This window comes from Scomber scombrus, chromosome 10 (genome assembly GCF_963691925.1).
Source record: "Scomber scombrus chromosome 10, fScoSco1.1, whole genome shotgun sequence".
Classification (NCBI taxonomy): domain Eukaryota; kingdom Metazoa; phylum Chordata; class Actinopteri; order Scombriformes; family Scombridae; genus Scomber; species Scomber scombrus.
This window is the reverse complement of record NC_084979.1, coordinates 8,836,911-8,860,205: the sequence shown is the minus strand read 5'-3', so window position 1 is coordinate 8,860,205 and position 23,295 is coordinate 8,836,911. Positions and strand designations below refer to the sequence as shown.

General features: G+C 39.3%; 1 protein-coding gene across 1 annotated transcript; it reads right to left on the bottom strand.

The window, feature by feature from the left end:
• Window positions 1–289: 289 nt before the first annotated feature.
• gabrd (gamma-aminobutyric acid type A receptor subunit delta) lies at window positions 290–22,220 on the bottom strand. The gene is made up of 9 exons (XM_062426858.1): window positions 22,153–22,220; window positions 11,033–11,148; window positions 7,931–7,998; window positions 5,873–6,093; window positions 3,334–3,416; window positions 2,977–3,114; window positions 2,333–2,488; window positions 1,382–1,593; window positions 290–613 (listed from the first exon to the last, which is right to left on the bottom strand). Exons 1-9 carry the CDS (start codon window positions 22,218–22,220, stop codon window positions 290–292), a joined length of 1,386 nt encoding a protein of 461 aa, XP_062282842.1.
• Between the last annotated feature and the right edge of the window lie 1,075 nt (window positions 22,221–23,295).

The window sequence follows — 23,295 nt, the reverse complement described above, 5'->3', positions numbered from 1 at the left end:
ACCTCCAACAGGCAACACAGTCCTTTGCCTTTACACAACGCATTTCTGTATTTGTATTTGAAGAAATAGTCCTGTTAACACTTCTTAAACTCTACTTCCATTAATTACCATATTTCCATATTCACAGGCTGTAACACTTCATTTCCTCTGAAGTTTTTTTTTTTTTTTTACTGAGGCCTGCAGTATTTTCAGCTGCACCAGTCTGCCAGCATTTTAGTGGCGTAACTCCAGCAGTTTCTTATATACAGTGCTGGATGGCAGCCATTCGCACAGACCTGCTGCCTCCTCCTTACATGGTATACGCCACCCAGTATATCACATTCACCACAGCAAAAGTGAAGGGGAACACGGCCCTTGCGTAGATGTCAATGGTGTCCGCATCGATTGGCTTGCAGACGCACTTGGAACAGCACTTCTTCTCCTCCTCGCTCTCATCCGGCTGCTTGGACCTTCTCCTCCTCGTCTGGGCCTCCTCGGAGCCGCCCTCCCCAGGGATTTCACTACTGGAGCGCTGGGTCCGGCCATGGCGGTTGGAAATCATTACTCCCTGGTTCATGCCGGTGACAGACAGGGAAAATAGAACCATAGCTTGTTTGCCGTTCTTCACAATAGACTGTAGGGAGACAGAGGCGGGCATGTAAGCACTTTCTACAGCTTTACCAGGGGGAGAGCAAAAGACAAAAAGAGAGGGAGCAATCATTTCACTGTTTCAAGTTTAGGATATATCCTATATAGATTTGTTTACCATGCAAAAATTACTTTTCCAATCGTCTTCATTAAAAACCTCAGCAGATATAGATTACGAGTGAAATACTTTCTACTTTTTGCATTTTTGGACTTTACCATACTTTTATTTGTGCTTTTTTTAAATCTTGACAGTTTGTAGTGTTTTCTGTCTTCAATTTTGCAATAAAAACACATCGTACTGGGCACCTAATAATGATAGATTGCAGGCCAGACCTACAGAGAGCTGCACCAAAACACAGCAGATTAGATGAAATTATTATAGGAGTATTAAGGGAACACTACAGTTTATTATATCTGTTGCTGTGGTCAATGGATCAGTTTTAATGACATTTTCCTCACAAACTTGTTTTGAAAGTATACCTCAGTAAGATTTACATCAACAGCAAAGGAAAGAGACAGTATGACAGATCCATATTACTCCCTATAGGGAAATCTTCAGTTTTTCCATTATGCTCTGCAGAATTACATTGTCTTGTTGAAGGTCAGTGGGATGGAAGCTTGTCAACTCAGGGGTTTGAAACCCAGCCCAGGTCTCTGTTTAAAAGGAATGCTCATTACAACAACAACAGCCCCCCCCTGAAGCACCACATTGTTATTTGCTGATGAGAGCACATGATGGGAATGATTTCCTCACCTCAGAGCTGAGCTTGTTGGCTTTCACCTTGGCCTTCTCTTTGAGTCTGTAGTCAGCGTTGTAATGAGCGAAGGCGTATTCAATGAGCGCAGCAAAAACAAACACGTAACAGATCCAGAAGTAGACGTCTAATGCCTTGATCGCTGATGCTCGTGGCAGGGAGGAGCGGGCACTAACCATCAGTGTGGTCATGGTGAGAACAGTCGTGATACCTGTGAAAGGAAACAGGCACAAACTACAGATAGGGGTTCATTGGGTTTTTAGTGATGCTAGTTACATTTAAGATGATTGTTTGTCCAATGCTTTGTTTTATGACTATAAAAAAATGATGATATTCCCATCAACTCAGTTGATGCCTCAGCTGTACCTTGTGTTTAGTGCTAATTCATAATTGTTAGCATGCTGACATCTTAAAGTAAGGTGGTGAGTATGGTAAACATTACACCTGCTAAATGTCAGCATGTTAGCATTTTTATTGTGAGTATGTTAGCACATTGGTGTTAGCTCAAAGTACAGCTTCACAAAGGAGAGCTATTAAGGGTATACACTCAGTCTTCTTAATAAACAGCACAATTTGTGGACTGATTGTCAATATGTTCTGTGGAATGTTCAATGTGTTGTGTTCAAATATAAGTAATTCAGCATTTATCTGGCATGTTCTGTTCTTATTCTTGCAAGGATAAAGGTCTGAAACTGAACTGATAACTACTATATTGTAATCATTGTCACCACCTTCATAGTTTAAGAGTAAACTTCATTACATTCATAATACTGGAAGGGGGTAGTATTGTAGCACCACCCTTAGTCCAAAATGTCAACTTTGTACACTACATCTCTCATTATCTGACTGCCTGATTGCAATGGATTACATGTTTTTACTACACTATAGATGATCAAACACAAATTTTGATTTCCCTTTTTTCAAACAGACCTCATCAAATTACTACCAACCTAAGGATACACGAGCAGGGACGGCGGTTTGGCTGATCCAAAAGGACACCCAGGACATGGCAACCAGTAATATCGAAGGCATGTATGACTGGATGATGTAGACACCTCGGTTACGTCTCAGCTCGAAGCGAAGGCTGAGCCTTGGAAATCTTCCCGCTGGGAAGCAAAAAACAGACAGTGTTTAATTGCTTTCTTGATGAAGGTAATTATCCATTATGAAAATATCTTGTGAATTAAAATCCAATTGTTCTTCAAAAATGCTGACGCTTGGGAATGTTGTCTGCTTGCTTGTGCTCCGCAAGCTTTAAGATGTAGGGCATAAAGTAGTGTTGCAGACTGCATCTTGCTGGCAGCAACTCCTATCATCTCCTAAACCTCCTGCCTGGCTTAGCAGCAAGCCAGACTTCATCCATTCCTTCAGTACATAGAATATAACCACAGAAGTGTGTGGAGTTAATATATATATATATCTTGCTTCAAAAGGAATCATGTTTTCCAACACAAGAGGCAAGCCAAGTCCAAAAACTCAAAATAGTACATAATGCATGACAGTCAAGAAACTTACAAGGGGCTTTCAAGTTGACTGTGCTGGTGTGAAACTTTGACAAGTGAAACAAAAAGTGGAACACAAGTTGGATACTCACCAGATTTGAAATTCATCATCTCAGTGACAAACCGATAGTCTGTGATGGTGAACTGAGAGAGTTCCAGTTTGTCCAGGCCGTGGATGTGTCTCTGACTCTCTGACCAGTGATACACAATATCCTCGGAAGAGTAACCGTCTATGAAAATAAATTTAAAAAGCAAATGCAGACAAAGAACCAGATATTTTAACAGTCAATGAACCCACAAAGATGCAGTCATTCGAGAGTTGTCAAGCTCATAGTATTTTTATCTTAGTGCTAAGGAAAGAAAATGTTAGCAGTTAATCTGGTCAACAAATTTCCCTGATGATCTGTGGAGAAAGAAAAACTGAACATTAAAGATGCATCATAACTTACAGCTCTCCAGGTCCAGCATACACTCCTGCTCATCCATGGGATACTTGGTCAAGTCCATGTCACACGCCACCGTCGAAGTGATTCTGGGAACACAACAGCCCAGTAAATTAAAACTTGATATAGTCTGATATGGCTGCTTCTTAACCTTTACTTAGGCTATTTATAGAAACTCAACTGACACACATGTTTCTAAAAACCATCCTTGCAGTGAAACCAAAGTCCTGTATTATTTGCTGAGAGTTGCCTCAGCTGTGATGAAAAAGAGCTTTGTAGTTTATTGGAGCAGCAGATGAAAGATGCACAAAGACCCCCAAAAAAACTTTGGTCTGCATGAATTGATTTTTTGTAATAGATTTTTGGGGAATTTGGGGCCAAAGGAAATAAGCTGTAAACACAACATTGACATAGTATCTCCATGTTAAGCTAAATGGCTCATTTTTGAGCAAACTGTTTCTAGTCTAGATGACAAACATAAGTCCAATATTCACCCTCCATCTCCTCCTGTGAAACATTTTTTGGCTCCTAAGTTGGTAAGTTTCCGCCATTATAATAACCACAAAGTAATTGTGTCTGTGTACTGTTTGGTGCTGGGTACATATCACGAGTATCCAAAACATCCTGCTGCATCTAGTCAGTACAGATGGTGGCCGCAAAGTAAAACATTGTTGTTGAAAGAAGCTAAAAAGGTTTGTGAAGTTAAGAATTGCAGAGTTGGGTAGTTCAGGAGATAGAGCATGTCGTCCACTAATCAGAAGACTGGTGGTTTCTATCCCCAGTTCCTCCAGTCTGCATGTTGAAATCTCCGTGGGCAAGATAATGAACCCCAATTTGCTCCCATGGCTGCGCCAGTGGTGTGTTAGTGTGTGTGTGTGTGTGTGTGTGTGTGTGTGTGTGTGTGTGTGTGTGTGTGTGTGTGTGTGTGTGTGTGTGTGTGTGTGTGTGTGTGTGTGTGTGTGTGTGTGTGTGTGTGTGTGTGTGTGTGTGTGTGAATGTGTATTAGATTAGATCCAGATAAGCAGGTTGGCACATTGGATGGCAGCCTCTGCCATCAGCATCTGAATGTGTGTGTGAATGGGTGAATATTGACATAATGCACTTTGAGTGGTTGGAAGACTAGAAAGGCACTATATAAATACAGCCCATTTACCATTTACCATAATTGTCTGTGGGCTTGTCACTATGAGCAACCTCTTTCACATTGCACATTGTCATTTTATTCATCCACTGTTATATATTAAATGTTAAATATTAATCCATACTTTATTTACCATATTCTACACACCATATTTTCATCCATACAAACACCTCACTCAAAACCTCATTAACAGGAAAAAATCATGTGGTTCACTCTTTATATTTAGACAAGGATGGTAACTTTAAAAACAAACAAACAAAAAAAACAATCTCAGTGTTTACTCAATGTTACTGTTTTAGCGGCCTTTAACAAACACCATTTCCCATAAGCCCTAGACCAGTGGTTTTCAAAGCCTGCTTCCCCAGGGGGGCTCCAAACTGTTTTAGAGGAGGCTCAGTGAATGGTTAAAAAAATATTCCATAAGTTATTACATTAGTTATCAAAAGGAGATTACATCACATAGAAGAGCCTAAATATGAGTCATTTGGTTAAAGAGATAGTTCAGAGTTTATTTATTTTTTACCGCTTTTCCAACTTCCCCAGAGTAAGAAACTAATAAATGCTTTCAGACAGACCTTTTTATGTATTTAAAGCAGTGTGTTATGTCAAACAGCAATATCAGGCTATCTTGGCTCAGCTGAGTGTCTATGGGATCAAATAACATAATCATGATCCCATAGATATCCACGAATTGAGCAAAACTGAGCACCTTTTTCCAGGCTTTGTCTGAGGGAAGGCCCACACTCTCAGACTTTGAAAACCCCTGATCTAGACTATCACAGGTAAACATAACAGCCAGAAAGAGAACCAGTCCATGGATAAGTCACTGAGCCTATCTGTACTAACAGAAGGACAGAGAGGACTGAACAGTGTAAGGTGTATAAAACAACAGAGATTACAACTAAAAATCAAGTTATGATCTCATAACTTAACCAAACTTCAACCAACCTTAATCATTTTTTGTCATTTGTCATTCATGGTTTCATAACTTCTAACAATGTCATCCTGTTGAAGGTGGTGTCAGATAACTCATCCTGATCCCCTTTACCTTTACCTTACAATATTCCCAAACCTCCCTATCTCTCTTGATCGGCCATGTACAAACAAGTCAAACCATGTGAGATTTTTTTTAAGCTTCAGAAGTTACCATAGAAAAAAACTGTTTGCTCTCAGATCATGGTATGGATCATGAGGGATTTTCATATGCAAAGTCAAAGAAGTCTGTGCACTCAAATTTCTGAGGTTTCTGAACTGCATGTGCTCATAGAAAAATCACAGATTTGAAACTACCAAGAACTCAAACACATAGAAGAAAGAAGTCAACATCACGGCACCCAGATACAGTGTAGGAGTAAAAAAGCCACACTGGTTACACTGTCTGAGAGAAGACATGTTTGCTCATACCGGCTGCTGTATAGAATGACTCCGTTGGGCTGCAGGCGGATCAGCTTGTTCTCCACGGTGACATCGTGGAACCAAGCGGATTTGGCATTAACGATGAAGGTGTCAGGCACCCACAGCTTGTCCACAAAGCGACTGTCCAATCCCAGAGTCTTGTTGGTGTGGTTGTAGGACAGGCGGTCATCATGCCAGCTCTGCCGCAGGAATACGGTCATGGTGTAGTCCTGCCAGGAGCAACACACACACACACGCAGAGAGAGAGAGAGAGGGAGAGAGAAACATAAAGGTTGGATCACGGGCATGGGCAAACTATTTAAAGAAAATGAACATCAGTCCCAAACTGTATGAAGAAAAAAGAGGAAGAGGTTGTTTTTTTTTTACAGTTCAGTTTCAGTTTACCTACTCTGTAAATTATAATGTCTTACTTATTAACATTGGAGACCATACGTGGTAAAAGTTTGTGTTTATTGCATAAACCATATAGCATAAATAACCAGTTACAAAAGATACTGTAAGAGCCTCGTAATACCATGGAAACAAACTAGGCTTAATTTTACAGCACAGTTTCAGCTTGATTACTGGATAAATTATAAAAACATCTGCAGGAGCATTCCCAGTATTTATGATGGAACATGACAGTAGAGGAAAACTGTTCCTGTGGACATAGTTACCAGGTAAGTATTGATGTAATTGTTCAGCTTAAATGAAGGTAAATGCAATAAACTCCTTATAAATGGGTCTAGCCATGAACAATAACTATAAAAAAGTCATTTATAGTACTATCTAAATTTGTAGATAGTAAATACATAAACTTGAGCTGTTACCAACATAAACATTAGATAACTACAATTGTAATTTGAATTGATGAGTAATAGAGGAGGTCTATCTAAGAACTGGTTGCCTACTTTCCTGGAATATACACAATTATATTTGAGTTAATACCGACCTAAAGCTGTCTCAACTACAACTAATTACTTGAATTGATGGGTAATAGTGGAGGTTTTTCTCAGTATTTCAGCTGTATCCACATACTTATTTACTAGTGGCAATTACACAGAAAGGGAAAAAGAAGGGTTAACAAATTAAATGAAAGCAAAACGCATGAACATTTGAATAATAGGCTGTAGCCCTGTTATTATGGAACCAAATAAAAATATCACTTAAAGGGAAAGTCCATCAATGTAACACATGTAGATCAGTTTACTAGTCATGGAGAGTATTACTCAGCCTGTGAAAACAGTTCTGAAGGAGATTTGTCAACTGTTATAAAATGTTTTGGTTTTTTTAAGTTGCAGTATGGGAAGTGCAGGATCCTAAAATATGTCATTAGTGACCAAGGTGGATCAGATTTAGTTTATTTTAGCTCTCTTTTGAGGGTTACATATGTAATAATTTAAAATAGATTCACTGAAAAGTAAAAAAAAATCCTACATAGAAAATCTTTAGTACAGCAAGCAGAGCTTTTATCAAATTATGTATTTCTTTCTACAGCTCTAACAGACTTTACTGCTGCTATGAATAAAAAGATGTACTAGTTTGGTCAACACAGACAACGGACATTCTGCTCAACAGGCAGATTCTCTCCTGATACTGTCTGAAATAATCCTGAAGCTGTTCCCACTCATAGTATTCAGCATCCATATGGAGACGTGTTTCATAACTGTTACACAAACACTGACATAAAGCTAAATCTGGTGTCATATCTACTGCACATTTGTATCTCAAACTATTAGTCACCAATTTGTGATAAATAAACTTGACTGAAGTGGTGGCATGTAGGTGGATTTTCTCATGTAAAGGAAGGAAAATATTTTTTAACATAATGTGAATCTTCCCACCAGATTTATTTCTTACAATTCAAAACCCATGAAAGTATCAAATTATCTAACAACTCAGCCAATGTGTCACACATGTTCACACTGAGTACTTTCAAACCCTCAAGTGGGATAAATCAGGATTATGCAAATAGCAAATCTTTGATCTTTGCCGCAATAGTGAAGTTAGGGGATGATAGAGAAGCTCGCTGTAGAAGGAAAGGAGAAAGGTGACTGGTTTCTTTACCATGTTGGCTTCAGAGATGTGGTCGATGCTGGCGACTTCAATAGCCATGGCCACATTCACTGGCGGACCTGCAGGGGGAGAAGTGAGAAAAGAAAGCAAACCTGACCCCTACCCAGATTCAAACCCCCCCCCATCCTTCACATACACGCACATACACACACACACACACACCTTCTCTGCTCACTCCGAATCTATCAGTCCCTCCCCTCACTCCAACAACCATCTGTTTCCCTCCCACCCACTATCCTCCCACGACTCAAACACTCCTACAGTGCATAGAGATTAAGCATTATCCAGTTTAACCATGCTAAGTGGCACATCACACTGTGGGCATTCATAAACAGCACTGGGCTTTCATGGACTCGCACAGAGAGAGCTTCTGCCAATATTCACACACACACACACACACACACACACACACACACACACACACTCACTCACTCACTCACACGCACACACACACACACGGTAGCGTTCTCACTCAACAGTTTGCCATATGATTAGCATGGAGTGTGTCTGTGTGATCAGATGCTAGAGGGCAGCAACTACAGGGGAGCTCGCTGATGCAGAACAGAAAGGCTATTTATACTGAACATTAAGGAATCACAAATTAACATTCCCCCACCATTCAACACCTTCCCATAATCGTTTATGGCAAATCATATACAATTGGCCATACACGGGACGTATACTGTGATATGATTTACTTTGGCATGTTTACGGCACACCAAGGTCAGCAGAGGAGGGTTTAGAGGCTCCTCACTTGATGCAATAACAAGCATGTATTACATTCTCCAGTGGAGGTGCTCAAATGAATGATGAATTTATAATATATACATTATTTATGAATGTATGTTCACTAGTTATTATAATAATAAAACATTGTATATTGGCCAGTCTTGCAATACCCATACTGTAATGTTAATGTATGGCATTATTTTTGTATCATAAAACTTCAAACAAATAACATCAATATTACACAAATACATTCACAAATATGTTTCTCACTCTATAGATCATGCCAGAACTTACTGACACACAGTATACGGTGGTCAAGAGAGCTAAAATGTAGTCATTTTTTTGGTAGGTTTTCTTCATTTGCTTTTGTTTTGTCTATTTGTGTATTTGTGTTTTCTTCATTTACAGTCTGTTGAGCTCTTTTGTCCACCACAGATTTTTCATTCCTTTAAGGAAAAAACAAACTAAGCACCTTCACTGTAGTTGAACATGCTCTTAGTTGTTTTAAATGTTTTGCTCTTGTGCGATGGAGGTTGAACACACTAGTTGTAAGTTGCTTTGGATGCAAATAAATGTAACGTTGTTGTTGTTGTTGTTTTTTCAAAATACTATAGGATTCACAAATACTCTCTGTACAGAACAAACAATTTGGTTCTCAAATATAGTTTTCTCTTTTGAAATTGCAAAAATCAAATTGTGTGCATTTATGGATTTTGGAGATGTTTCCCTCAGCAAGAAAAGCAAAAAGAGATCCACACAGTTGATATATTCCTTATATCGTCCAAGAGAAAAGAAGACATATGATATTGTTTGTATTTTCCAAATCAAAATAACTGGTTATCAACAAGGTTTTTATAACATGTTGACTTTGAGTATTTGTAAATATTATTTCATTTTAATTTTCAGACAATCAGTCTGTTGAGCTTAAAATTCATATTTTTGCCTTTAAACTACAATTGATTGACTTTAACTGAGTACTTCATGACCTTGAACTGCACGGTGGGTCAATATCTGTCTCAATGAATTTACTATGCACCGTCCTGCCGACAAGATTATTATTATTCAACTTTTCTGATGATCATTTAATCTTCCTAACCCTTCTGTTTCTTGCTCCACAAGCACATGAGCATTCAAGCTGTGTGACCCTCTCTCTTCTCCCTCTCTCTCTCTCTCTATTCTCTCCTCCTGTCCTCTCTTGTCTCTCAGGCATCTCTTGCTGGACCAGCACGCGTCCTGGAACTGCTCTGCTTCCCTGGCTGTCAGTGCCATTTCCTGAGGTTTTGGATCTGGTTCCCCATCCTGCAGGAGTTCAGCCTCCTCTCATGTCTCTCTCTGTGAATGATGTCTTTATCCTTGTCTCTCTCTCCTCTGTGAATAATCTATTTTCTAGTCTCTTCTCCAGTGTATGTGAATGTCTCTCCTTTGTGCATGTGTAGTCTGTCCTGCCAGGTCTCCATGTTGATGGAGGTCGCGTGGCTCATGTCCTATTCTGTTCTGGTGGCACCAGGAAGCTGCTTGTTGTCGTTTTCATCAATTTTGTTCTCCTGTTCAATGCTGTCATTTGTCATTTGTGTTCTAGTCTGTACACACATCTATTGCTCGTCTATCTGTCCTGGAGTTTTTTCTTATCTGATTGGAGGGTCTAAAGATAGAGGATATTACTGTACAGACTGTAAAGCCCCCTGAGGCAAATTTGTGATATTAGACTATACACAAAAATTGACTTGACTTTATGGGATGTGAGTTGAATGAGGGAAATTAACACAAATAACAGACATGATTCCCCAATGGTCATAATAGCCCTACATTTGAGCTTTTTCTTTCTCAGCACATTTACATCTTACATCAATAGGAATGCAGTGACCACATGATGCAGCATTATGATGGTCTGTGTTGGTGTGTAATGCAAAGGACAGTGTTTGTAGTGACAGCGTCGCTCTTGTCCCACATTTTCACCTTTTGCTCAGCTGAGTTAAGCTGTGAGATTGAGAAATCTATCGCTGTGGTCATTGGATGTTTCACATCTTGCAGCCATTCTTAGCAAAGTCTCCTGAGCGGTGCTCATTGTTTGCACCACCCATCTACCTCTTGTCCTTGACGAGCATCATCCTCAATAATCTCTTTGGCAAAGCTTCTCACGACTTTGGTGTTTTTTTGTGTGTGTCCTTAACAAACCATTCACCTTACAGTAGAGTCAAAGCAGGTATTTACGTAAGGTAAATACATCTTTGTTCTAATGGAATTGGAAAATGAAATGTCAACAGCTGTGTTGCTGTAACTCGTGCTGTGTTATGCTAAGGATGGCTGTAAATGTGAGAGGGTGAAATGCAACCCAATGCCACGAGCAGTAGATCTCATACTCACCTCCTATCCCAGGGCGAAAATTTCTGGCATAGCCTTTCATTAACTCATCCAGATTAGGTAACCAGGATATTTCAATGTCTGTACCTACATAGTCCCCAATGTCACTCAGCATGGCCCTAAAGGAGACAAACAGCAAACACAGCAGCCTTCAGCATCGTCCAGCCACACCAAGCGTCCACAGAAAAATCTGCGAGAGCCTCAAATACAGTCAGGAACATTCACAGATAAACACAAACCTCTAAATGTTAGCTAATGTTGGTTAAAGTTAAATCATAAACAATGTCACTCATGACCCTGCATGACCTAGTCGTTATGTTCCAAAACTTTTGTGAAACAGTTTTCAAGTTGTCATTTAAAGCTGCATCATTGTTCTTTCTCTTCCTTTTTTGTTCACTTGGGGGCAGCAGAAGCAGCTGTAAACACAACATATTATCACATTTTAATGTTGTAACATATTAGTGAACAGTTGCCTATGGACACAACCAACAAACTGAGGACATCTACACAGAAAAATACATAGAAATATACATATATTACAAATGACATATGTTTGGGTGGACATGCAGATGTTATACTTCACTGAGTGTGAAGTGGACACAAGAAAACATTTATAGTATGTGTGTTCACACACAATATCACTCTGGAGGGAACTTGAAGATTATTGTTAACATTAGGCAAATAATTGAATATAGTTGCAAAATTATTTTATACCATGAAAAAAAAGAACAAGAAAATCTAAGTTATTAATAATTTACTAATTTTGGATTACAAGTTTGAAATTGTACTACATTATAAATTATATTGGAAATGATTCGTTATTCAATTTGAAAAATCAATTGAGTTTCTCAAGCTTGTTGTATGAGTAATAAAAAATAATACATGCATATAATTTAAAATGTTCATGAAGTATTCAGAGAGATATAAAAGATGTATTTGAACCGTCTCCCTTATCATTAGTACCTGATTTATTTATTTAATAACTGAGTACAGTATGTATATGTAAGCATGTGTAGATAGAAGAAATCATACTTCTGGTTGGGGATTTTATGCATGAAAATGGTAAGATACTCAATTTTAAGTGTCCTTGGGTATGTGAAAGGCGCTATATAAATCGCACGCTATTATTATTATTAATTTTAATCTATAATACAGCATACGTCATCAGCTGTAACATTCAAAAAACACTATATCAGTGATAAAAAAACAGATTTGGTAAACCCTTCTGCATATTTGTCTTCAGTCATGTTTGCACAGCATGTGAGGTGAGGAGGCAGACAGCAGGTTCAAATCTAACCAACCCTGCTCATTTCCAGGTTGACAAATACCAATAGGACACTTTATCACTCCCCTCAATGTCTCGGGTTGATCCACCAGTATAGCTTCAGATTTCACCACACACAGTGCCCGTCATGCTGTCTCTCAGTCCACTAGCCTCCAAACCTTTTCATGAGTGAAAATAAGCTCCCATTAGATTACAAATCCTCATCTAATGAGAGTTCTTTTTGAAACAACTTAGCACCTTTGCTGTCCCCACTTTGTGAGAGTGACACCTCGATTCAAACAATCATTTTGCTTTCTCTCTTCTGCTAACCTCTCGAGAGGAGAACGACCGTGAAATGAAAACTATTCCTTGGTATAAAGGGACTACCATTCATACCAAGGAACCATCAGGGACTGCTGCAGGGTCTGGAGCTCACACTGACAGCCCCTGCCTCGGTGCAGCAGGATTTAATAAGAGCAGCGCAGCTCAGATACCACCAGATGGCAGTTTTGCATTCCAAAACAGTGAGCCTATAAACATACACAACATCCACTGCAGATACACAGTGCAGTCTGGATCTGTATGTGTTTGAGGCTGACAAAAAGTCTCTTACGCTCTGTCAGGAGAGGAAAATGTCCAATAATATGTTCAATAAAGAGAGCTTTTTCCACACATAATCTCAGACACACAGTGTGATATGGAGTTTCAATTTTAAAGGCAATGTTGTCAAGCGGTGCTGGAAGAGCAGACTGATGTGCGATGAATAAACAGAATAAAATTAAAGGTTTCACTGACATTCACAGTCACACGGGCTGGTGGTGGCATTGACAGGGAAATGGCCCGCATGAAGATTTGATCAAAGTCATTTTTATTGACCAGCAATAAATTCAGTGACCTTTGAAAGAAGTCTGACATTTCAAGAAAATCTTCCTCCTAGAGAGCAAAGCATTAGAGGTGGAAAACTGTCTTCCACAACGAAATAACGTGCAGCAAATAAATATCTGCGATCACTGCTTGTCTATGCAAGTGGCAACAAAGTAATGTATTTCTGCCATGTCACTAACATTTCCTCTGCGAATCCATTTTGTAGCCGCAGATGTATTTTTAGTCCTGCAATCACTGTCATGTCTGAAATAAATGGGAGCACTGACTGAATTAATTAATCACTATGTGACTCCTGGATTTCTTCGCTAATTGGCAGTTTCTAAATCTGGAAATAAAGAGCTTTTCCTTCAACACACCAAGGTCAAACAGGGCTGCTCACACGGAGGGACGGGACAGAGAAATCTGCGAGTTCCTCCATACTTTTCATTTAACTGTCATTTAATTAGAATTTTATAGGAGATTCCTGTTTTGTACGTCTGTGGTGATTGGATTAAAGGGTCTATAGTGACGTTATAGTATTTTTCATGCTTAGTATTCTAATCCCTTACTTTTAATTCTGTGCACTTTTCCACAAATCAATGCCAAGATTATAAATGTAATTCCGGTGTGAGCGAAATATACAGAAATACACAGAAAAGTTACAGATTTTAGTAACATTTTATCTCCTTAATGTCACATTGTGGGTGGTACTGTATGTTGATGAACTTTGACTTTCTATAGAGGCGATCTGTTTATCTGTTGGTGGCTACTGCTGCTCATGCACAGCTTGTCTTCTATTTATTCTAAACACACGAGAAAATGATCACTTTTAATCCGACAGACCAAGGAGAGGAATGTGAAAATGTAATGTGAATGATTTTATTAACTGAATAAACCTTGTATACATGATTTTTTTTAAATTAAGAATTGAAACCAACTGGCAATTGGGCATTTATTTAAAATATGACAGATTACAGCTTTAATTACATGCTGTTCTCTAAAGAGCAGATCCGCTTTGTAGAGAATGATTTTCTCTGCCGTTGTGAGTTGATGTTGTTTGAGCCAAGTGTAAAAGTGTTTATTTGTTGATTTCCTGACTTGAATTAGCATTTTTATGACCACAGAAATCCGGGCAAAAAAAAACAAACCAAAAAGCAACTCACGCGCAGCTCTCACAGGAATAGGAAATATTACTGTACGCTGTTTAAAAGACGTGTACAGGGTTGAAAAATGTGATTGCTCTCCAGAGAGATTGACTAAACATTTGCACCCCTCAATTTTCTCACTCCTCCATCCATGACAAACAGTTCAGAGTGTTTATTTCCAGCCGCTCGTCTTCTTCCTTCTATATTTCACTGCGTTAAACGTCTTTCCCGAGGCCTGGATCTGCTCCCGTCTGTTTATGAGCTAACATTAAACAGATGGGGAGAGGAGACGGAGGATTGGAAAGACAAAGAGCGCTAGCCCCTCTCAAAATGTATGGCATCTTTTTGTGAACACACTAACAAGCCTAATTAGTTTTATATAGTGACACTCCTAGTTACCTGAACATGAATAGAGCGCCAGTCCCCTGATCCTCAATGGGTGACTCACCATTTAATTTGTTTTATTGCCATCGATGTGGGTTGAGCAGCATTACAAGCAATGAAAAAAATTGGATAAATCATAATAAAACATAAATAAGGAGTACATATCAGTGAGCAGCTACTCCTGTATGATTCTGTGTGTGTGTGTGTGTGTGTGTGTGTGTGTGTGTGTGTGTGTGTGTGTGTGTGTGTGTGTGTGTGTGTGTGTGTGTGTGTGTGTGTGTGTGTGTGTGTGTGTGTGTGTGTGTGTGTGTGTGTGTGTGTGTGTGCTGTTTTATAGTAATTATGAATAATAGGTTGCTCTTCATTCAGCAAACAGATCTTTTTTTATTGACTACATTAGTATTCTAATGTTTGACACTAGACACTTAAATACGGAGTCCCAGAAGCAGCATATTTCACAAATAGTTGTCTGCTAATCATTACATCCAGTGACTTGATATGAATGACAATGAACTGCAAATGGATTTTAAATTCACTGTCATATTTATCTTCTGCTGGCTTTCCCATCTTACCCACAACCTCATTTTCATTAAAGCATTGCATTAAAGCAACAAGTACAATTGGAAAACGAGGGTAAAATAGAAAGATAGAGGATACTGCATGGGGAAATGAGAAATGGATAAATGATCAGTGTGCTATGTGGTCAAAAGGAAAAAGAGTAAAAATATCAAAATGTGTATTTGTGGCTGCTTGGACTCCTGAATTCTCTCTATTAAAAGGCAGTTTGAATAAAGATATCTACGTTAACTAACATAACACCAACTGAATAAAGACAAGCTGTTTGAATGAATGGTCTCTGATTAAATCTACACTATACCCCTAGGAATTACATTTATATACTACTAATTTGAGTTGTTAAGGTTTGAATTATATTACCTGCTGTATTGATTCTGTTCTCTGGTGGGGGAAAAAAGAAGTTCCAGTCTGGAAAGAGCTACTTCTGGTACCACAGAGAGGTCATAGGGAGGTGATATTGTGGTGGATTGTGGGTATATAAAGGTGAAAGGTTAAAGGTACCCTATGGAGTATTTTTGTAAACAAAATAAGTTATGTTTACATGGACTGTTTAAAACCAAAACACATTATGTGCATGCTCAAGGCCTGATCATTAGTGTTCAAACAATTGATAATTAGATGATTGTACCTCCTCGTAAAATTTTTACTTCAAGAAAAATGGTAAACTGAACTTGTAGAAGGCTTTAAAATATACAAATAGTTTACATTTATGTTTGCTAGCAGTCTCCTTGGTGTATTGCTGTTTCTTAGCGCATTACCGCACATCAGGTGAATAGTGTGAAAGCGTCAACAGGATTGTGAGATGGGATATACCATCATATACCATCTCTCTAGTCAGTATTCACTTTTTTAATATTTAATCAATTTAACAATGTATTTCTAACATTGACTAAGTGCTTTGAGTTGCCCAAATGTAAATACAGGTATCATGATTTAGCTGGTACAAGCAAATACGATGTAATGACTTTTCAGATACAATATGTAAACTAAGCCTTTGTGTTCATTTTCAAATGTTACATTTCTCTCAAAACATACTGGATGCTGCAAAACCGAATTTCTAGGAGACTTCTGCTCCCCAGCTAGGGAGAAGTGTGTTTCAGTGGTCCATGAAGAGGAACTTTAACGTCACTGTAAATCCATTCACAGAGCTACAGGCCCTGAAGCATTTTTCATGTTCATGTTTTACGTGCAGGATAGTATGTGTGTGTGTGTGTGTGTGTGTGTGTGTGTGTGTGTGTGTGTGTGTGTGTGTGTGTGTGTGTGTGTGTGTGTCATGTGTGTGTGTGTGTGTGTGTGTGTGTGTGTGTGTGTGTGTGTGTGTGTGTGTGTTTTTGCACACGAGTGCATGTTTTTGTGTTATTGCCTCTGTGGGCCTTGCAGCAGCAGCCAGGTTTACGGTGGAGCTAGTTGGAGTGGACAACAGCATTAGGGAGGAAACAGATCTGGAGGCAGAGTAAAGGCGAAAGAGAGAAATGACAGCCTGGAGCTCATCTGACCAGTACTGCCTTGTTATGACTCCCTGATGTGTGCACCAGGAGCACACAAAACAGACTCTTCCTCCCTTTATTGCCTTACACCACCTCTATCTCTGTTTTGTAGTCTGTCGCCTCACAGGCTCGCTTTATGGCTTCCACTGAGGGGCCGGGATGTTATCTACTCATATAGGTCTGCGTTATAGGCTCTTTTTTTTCACTATCTCTGTTTGTGTTTATGCCTATGTTTTAGAGCTGGGATGAACACAGTATTCTGCTCTGCATGGTGCTGTTTTTTTTTTTTTTCAACTCTGGAATTCATGCCTATTGGACATCTTACACTTTTTTCTTTTCTTGTTTTACAAAACCTGAGACCCTGTCCTGTCCTTCCTGGAAGATTATTCGACTCAGACTCTAAAAGAAGGCATTCTCTATTAACTTGTTTATTGTTTAGTGATTTTAATGACTGTATTGTTTTACCCTTGGATTCTACCCTGCGCAGGAAAGAGCCCCTTGTCAAGAAGCTGTACGAGCAGGTTTCTCCTTATCAGAGTGGAAAATGCTGCGGGGCTTGTGTTCAGGTCAGTGAATAACCTCCGTTATTTAAAAACAGCCTGAAGAAACAGAGCTTCTCCGAATTTGAATAAAGAGACATTTGTCCTTGAACAGCTTTTCTCACTGGAAGTACAGTATGAGCGTCATGTTGCCACACGCCAAACTGCAGAACCAGCTAACCTCCCCCCTATCTCCCTCCCTCCCTCCCGAAAAAGGCCCAAACTATAGTTTAAGGGGGGATAAACAACTTCAAAACATTTAGTTAGTAATAATAAGCCAGTAAAAAGTCGGAAAAACAACTACATCATCCTAAACTGCAATTAATAAGATTAGCTGTGCTTCATAATTAAGGTATCTGGTCATGTAAATACATATTTTACCTAAATCTACTATTATTTGTATTTTGGTCAAAACCTATACTCCTTGTTTGAATCAATTACTGTACACAGTACCAGTCTAAAGTCTAGACACACTTTCCCATTCACTTCAATAAGACAGTGAGCCCAACTTTTAATGGTATCATCAGTATTTAAATGTTTGTAGGCTCATTTAACAGAGAAGAAATAATCTGATTGGAATAATCTCCTTTTACTGTTTACATGCAGTGCATCACCTTAAATTCAATACATTGTCAGAGGCTTTTAGTGAAGGCACTGAAGTGTGCCTGCCCCCCCTCACCATGCAGCCAGAGCAGGATGCAGGCTTTAGTGCCATGATCATGATCACATCACCGTGTTATTGGGGAACGTGGACAGTAGGAGGGATTTATCTGCTGACTCAGCCTCTTACACAGATTAGCCAGGAGATATGTGTCACCTTAGAAGCAGGTTTTAGGGACAAGTGTGACAGACCAGAAAGATCATGAAATACTGGGATTAAAATAATGCTGTGGCACAGTTTCACATCTTGCTTAACTATAATCTTCCCACATATAAACAAAATGTCTACAGAGCTAAAGTCCCAGATTCTTGTTAAGCCTCAGCGTGTAGTTTTCCTCTTTATCAGCCTTTCTGAAAATCTGAAACACATACTGAGCTTTTTTGTCCATATTGTTAGATAAATCAGTTTCTATAACTGGACTGGACAGTAAAATATGATAAAATTGTTAGTATTCAAACACTCCCATGTGGGGCCTGATTAACCTGCCAGGTGGCTGCACAGTAAAACTAAGCTGAGTTTCTCAACTTACCCTCCATTCCTCCCACTCTCTGTGCCTTATATAATAAATGTATCCTGCATCCTATCCTCAGCAGACTATAATACATTTATATTTTGTATTGTATATTATTACATTTTACGAAGAAGTCACAATAACAAACCAACGTAATTTGTTAAAATGCAAATTTACTTTGAAATATGCACCATAATCTATCTCTGCATATTCACAAACACATTTACAATCAGTCAAATTACCATAAACTTCTGTAATTGCAAACTTTTAACATTCACATTGGAGCATTCCCCGTAGATTTAAGTTTTAAGGGTCTGTTGGGGCATTTGCTGTGTTTGTAATCCATTTTTGCTCCTGTGAGTGTTTGATACTTGGCGTAAGACTGAGCATTATGGGATCTGTCAATTTATAATGTTAAATACTCAACTTATTGGGTTATTTAGTATTTCAATGCCATTTGTCATTTGTTCGTAATTCTAATCATTTAGTTTAGTGACATTTAATCCAGATTTCTTTAGTGTCATCTCACCATATTCAGCTTTAGAGATGCTACACATTATAAGATAAGATAAGATAAGACGAGATGCCTGTGATAATATCTTCTACCACTCTGGACCACGAGACTGCACAGAAGGTCAAATCCTCTCTGTCTCCATCATCATGCAGGCTGTATCTGCATCATGCTGAGGTGATGTTAAACATGGTGACATAACCAGACAGAATTCACTGTTTTTAAAAGCCTCAGTATGTTCAGCTTTCTCTGGTAGCACCTGCATATCGTGGGTGTGTATGCTGATCGGAGGTTTTATTTAAACCTGTGTACTTGTTCTTACCTTTGTTAACCAGACAAGCAGCCTCACTGACAACTGATCTACCAAAGATAAGAACTAAATCAACCGTAAATATATTGTCAATATGTTAATGCAACTGCTCTACAATTCAAGTCTCAGCACCAGCAAACCAGCGGCAGACTTCTATTTTTATGCAGCTGCGGAAAGTGTTTATGTTGTCAACAAGATTACCATCAAACTGTTAACTCATTCCATGACAACTGAGCTACATATGAACGTGTTTGTCATTTAGTGTGGCCGCAAGATGTAGCCACAAGTGACCTGGTTATGCAAAAAAAAGTTCAGATCTACATATGCTCAGCCTGATGTGTACAGCAGATAGACCTTTTCCACAGCAGACATTTTGACATGTAACAGCAGGAAAGACACAGGTGTAATTAATAACATTAATGACTGCACCTAAATGGAACATTGTTAATGTCATTAGTTACACCTGTGTCTGTCTGCTGTGTGAAAAGCTCCATGGACGTTTAAAGGGTTAGTGTTGGTGTTATTCTGTGTTTTTCCACTTGTAAACAAATCCCATGAAAAGACCAGGGCTGTGTCTGAAATCACTCAAAATGCATTTGTCTGACCCTCAATACTTTCCCACATCCTTATTCTGTCTGTGGTGCTCAGCTCTAAGCCCACTGGTTCCCGTTGAAGACATAAATCTATAAAAATAGGTGTAAGGCCAAGTCGTTTCCTACAACAGCCAGTGTTTCGCAAAAACTACTCAAAAATAAAAAAATAGTGCGTTTCTTAGGGACTATTTTCACCTGTGGATGAACATTTGGTGCTGTAAGTGAGTAGTTACGGCATCAGGATGGCGCATGTAGAAATACTTTTTGGACAAGAATGGAGGTCTATGGCACAGAAGAATAAGCAGTAATAAACAATGCGTGTTAGATCAATTCATTGCTGTTTCGGTATTTTGTGACAATTAGACGAATACATGATAGCCTAATTCTTTAATATCTACTGTATGTTTTCATCATGGCCAAATTGAGCAGAAATTGTGTCCTCTTTGCTGCTGATTAAGCCTTTTATACATTGTACATTACATATTATGACTACTGTTAAAACATCCAATGAGATTCTTTGCTTTCATTTGCAATAATCACATCCATCTATCATGTGTTGATATGTTCCTTTATTCTTAACAAAAGCTGAAGTGTTAAGAGGTCCTGCTGTCCTCTTCTACAGTGTTTATTGCATATATAATGGATATAATAGCCCCAACACCATCTTTTACATGCAGATTTTGTTTGGTGAAGTGAAAGGTAAGTGATACTTCACCTGCAAAGAAAAGCTGTGAAATTCACATAACACCAAAGGTGGCGAGGCATGAAAACTTTTGTGAAGTGGATAAACGAGGAGCTAAAAGGAGAACCAGAGTAGTTCTCTTCTGGGGAGGGAAAGGAAGAAGTTTGCAACTTTCTACCAACAAAGGCAACACAGTGATGTATGTGTGTGTGCGTGCATGTATGATTGTGTGTGCAAGAGAGAGAGAGAGAGAGAGTTAGAGATATGACACATAATGAGGTGCAAGAAAAAGCCTACACTCTGCATTGTACTGACAACAAAATAATAATAACAGCAGTGACTTGAGGCAGAAGAATCCAATTACAATAGCTATTACTCCCTCTACTGGTGAACAGCCAAGAGGGACAATAGAAGTGATTTGCCCAAATTCAAACCCAAAGCTTAAGTAGCTTCACCCATTGCCCTTTTCAGTGGTGGCACTTGCCAGCACATGGGGGCTCTGGGAGTTTGGGACTCAGTAGTAGACGCTGGTTATTCTAACAATTCCATGCTTGTGACAAGACCATTATGCCATTCCTACTGCATACAGGCCTATATAGAAAATAAACACATTAAAGGTTGAAGCACTAATACTTAACATCTGGTTTAGCCATTCCTGGTTTACCCAGCTGACAGAAGCATGCTGTATTGTATTAAAGGAATCTGTGTAAGAAGGTCATTTAGAGTCCAGAGAATACTGACAATCAGAGGTCACAGAGAATACATTTCAGTGACAATCACTTTAAATGGCACTGGAGAGGAGCAGTGTTGTTATAACTTGAAAATCATTTCAAGTCAGTTTCATCACTTTAGGTCCTAAGTTAAATATGAATTTTAAGACTAATTTCCCCAAATGAAGATAAAATATGATGATTTACATTTTCTAAAACTCTCTAAGCTGGGTTTCCTCATTAGCTGCTCTGTATAAATGTTCCGGTCTTGCTAATGCTGGACCTGAGAGGCCTGGTCTTTTACCATCTGACCCCTATCGAACAGGCCTGGAGGTAGGTGACATTATCTGCCACACGAAGAGAAGCCAACTCACCTCACCTGGCATTCGTCCTTCTATGCATATGCATTATGCAAATAATGTCATCAAGTCCATGTGCCCAGAGGTAAAACAGAGGAGAAAGCAGACTTGGAAGTGTTGGAAATTCAATTTATACTCATCTCCAGGCATACAGTAGGCCTACAAAACATTCATAATTATAAGGTTAAGTCGTGGGAGGCGATTTAGAGCAAGGAAAGACTCATATTTTAGTAAGAAAAGGGTTATTTATAAGTGTCTGTTTTTGAAAAGTAAGATATTTTTGGTGATAATGTTGACTGCTTCATGATTTACCATCCATAGAGAGCTTATAGATATCATAATGCTGTGCTCACATTGTAATTTCCGGTGGTTGTTTGCCTTTTCTCATCACTGACATTGAGTTTCTGGCTTATCCAACTTTTTTTTTTAATATAGGCTACATCTTTTGATTTTTGAGCGCTTTGCACTACATGAAGCCACATGGTTATAAAAACACCTGCAAGAAGTCAAATCAAGGCTGATCTCACCTGGTGAAAATATCCCCTGCGAAAAAGAGCAGAGCAAGACTCGACAGCAGGAAAGTTGGGATCTCCATTCCACCCGTTTTATGATCGATATTTTTCTTCAGAAAAGTTTCCCCGGAGTGTAAATCGACGACAAAGCCACAGTTTTATTTTAGTGCGCTCTCCTCGTGATCCGGCGCTGCGGAGAAGAAATTAAAGTGTGGTGCTGATGCTGTTGAAGATGATGGTGATGGCGGTGATGATGACCCCATGATTGGCTCCCCCAATTTTCCCAATTTGCGTCCAAGAGCGCACGAGAGGTGAGTGCGCGCCGAGGAAAAAAGGAAAACTCCCCGGTCCGTAAAAGCAACAACGAGTCGATCCACCGCCGCTGCAGCCTGTCCTCCAGCAACAGAGCAGAGAGAGGGATGAGGGGAGAGAGAGAGAGAGAGAGAGAGAGAGAGAGAGAGAGAGAGAGAGAGAGAGAGAGAGAGAGAGAGAGAGAGAGAGAGAGAGAGAGAGACTAATCTGTCGATCCTTCCGTTGCTCGGCCTCTCAGATTCAATCTGGCCACGTGAAGGCTGGGCGGACGATAGGAAGGCATGTCACGAACATAGGACTTGAGCATATTATGTAATGTTTGACACATCAATCATCTCCATTAGGTAATTAGATGTCTCAAAGTTGTTTTTCAATCTGGTGGTAAAAGCAGGGGCCCGTGCAGTGGGGGGCCCCAAAGTGTATACAGAGGAGGTCCTCCAGTTGGTCTGCAGGGGGGGCTTTCCCCATTTAAAAAAAGAACACTGTAGCACTGTTAGACTAGAGTATTATGGATCACTGGTGGTGAGATAAAACCTAGTAAAAATGAAAGCATTCCTCTGGGAACAGCTGACTGCCCCAGTTTAACAGCTAACTCTCATCAGTGATTTCACTGTCAGCTCCACACCTCCACATGGACTTGTGTTGTGTTTTAAAGCACAGATGTTTAACATCCAGGTTAGTGGCCTACTGAGGTTATCAAGCAGCTCTTTACGTCAGGGACCAAAGCGATTGAGTCTCTACATGAATCCCAGTAGAAATAAACTAAAATATCACAAATTACAGTAAGGCCACTAGGTCATATTAAAGAAGATTGTTGATACCAGATAAAAACAATCAGCTAAATGC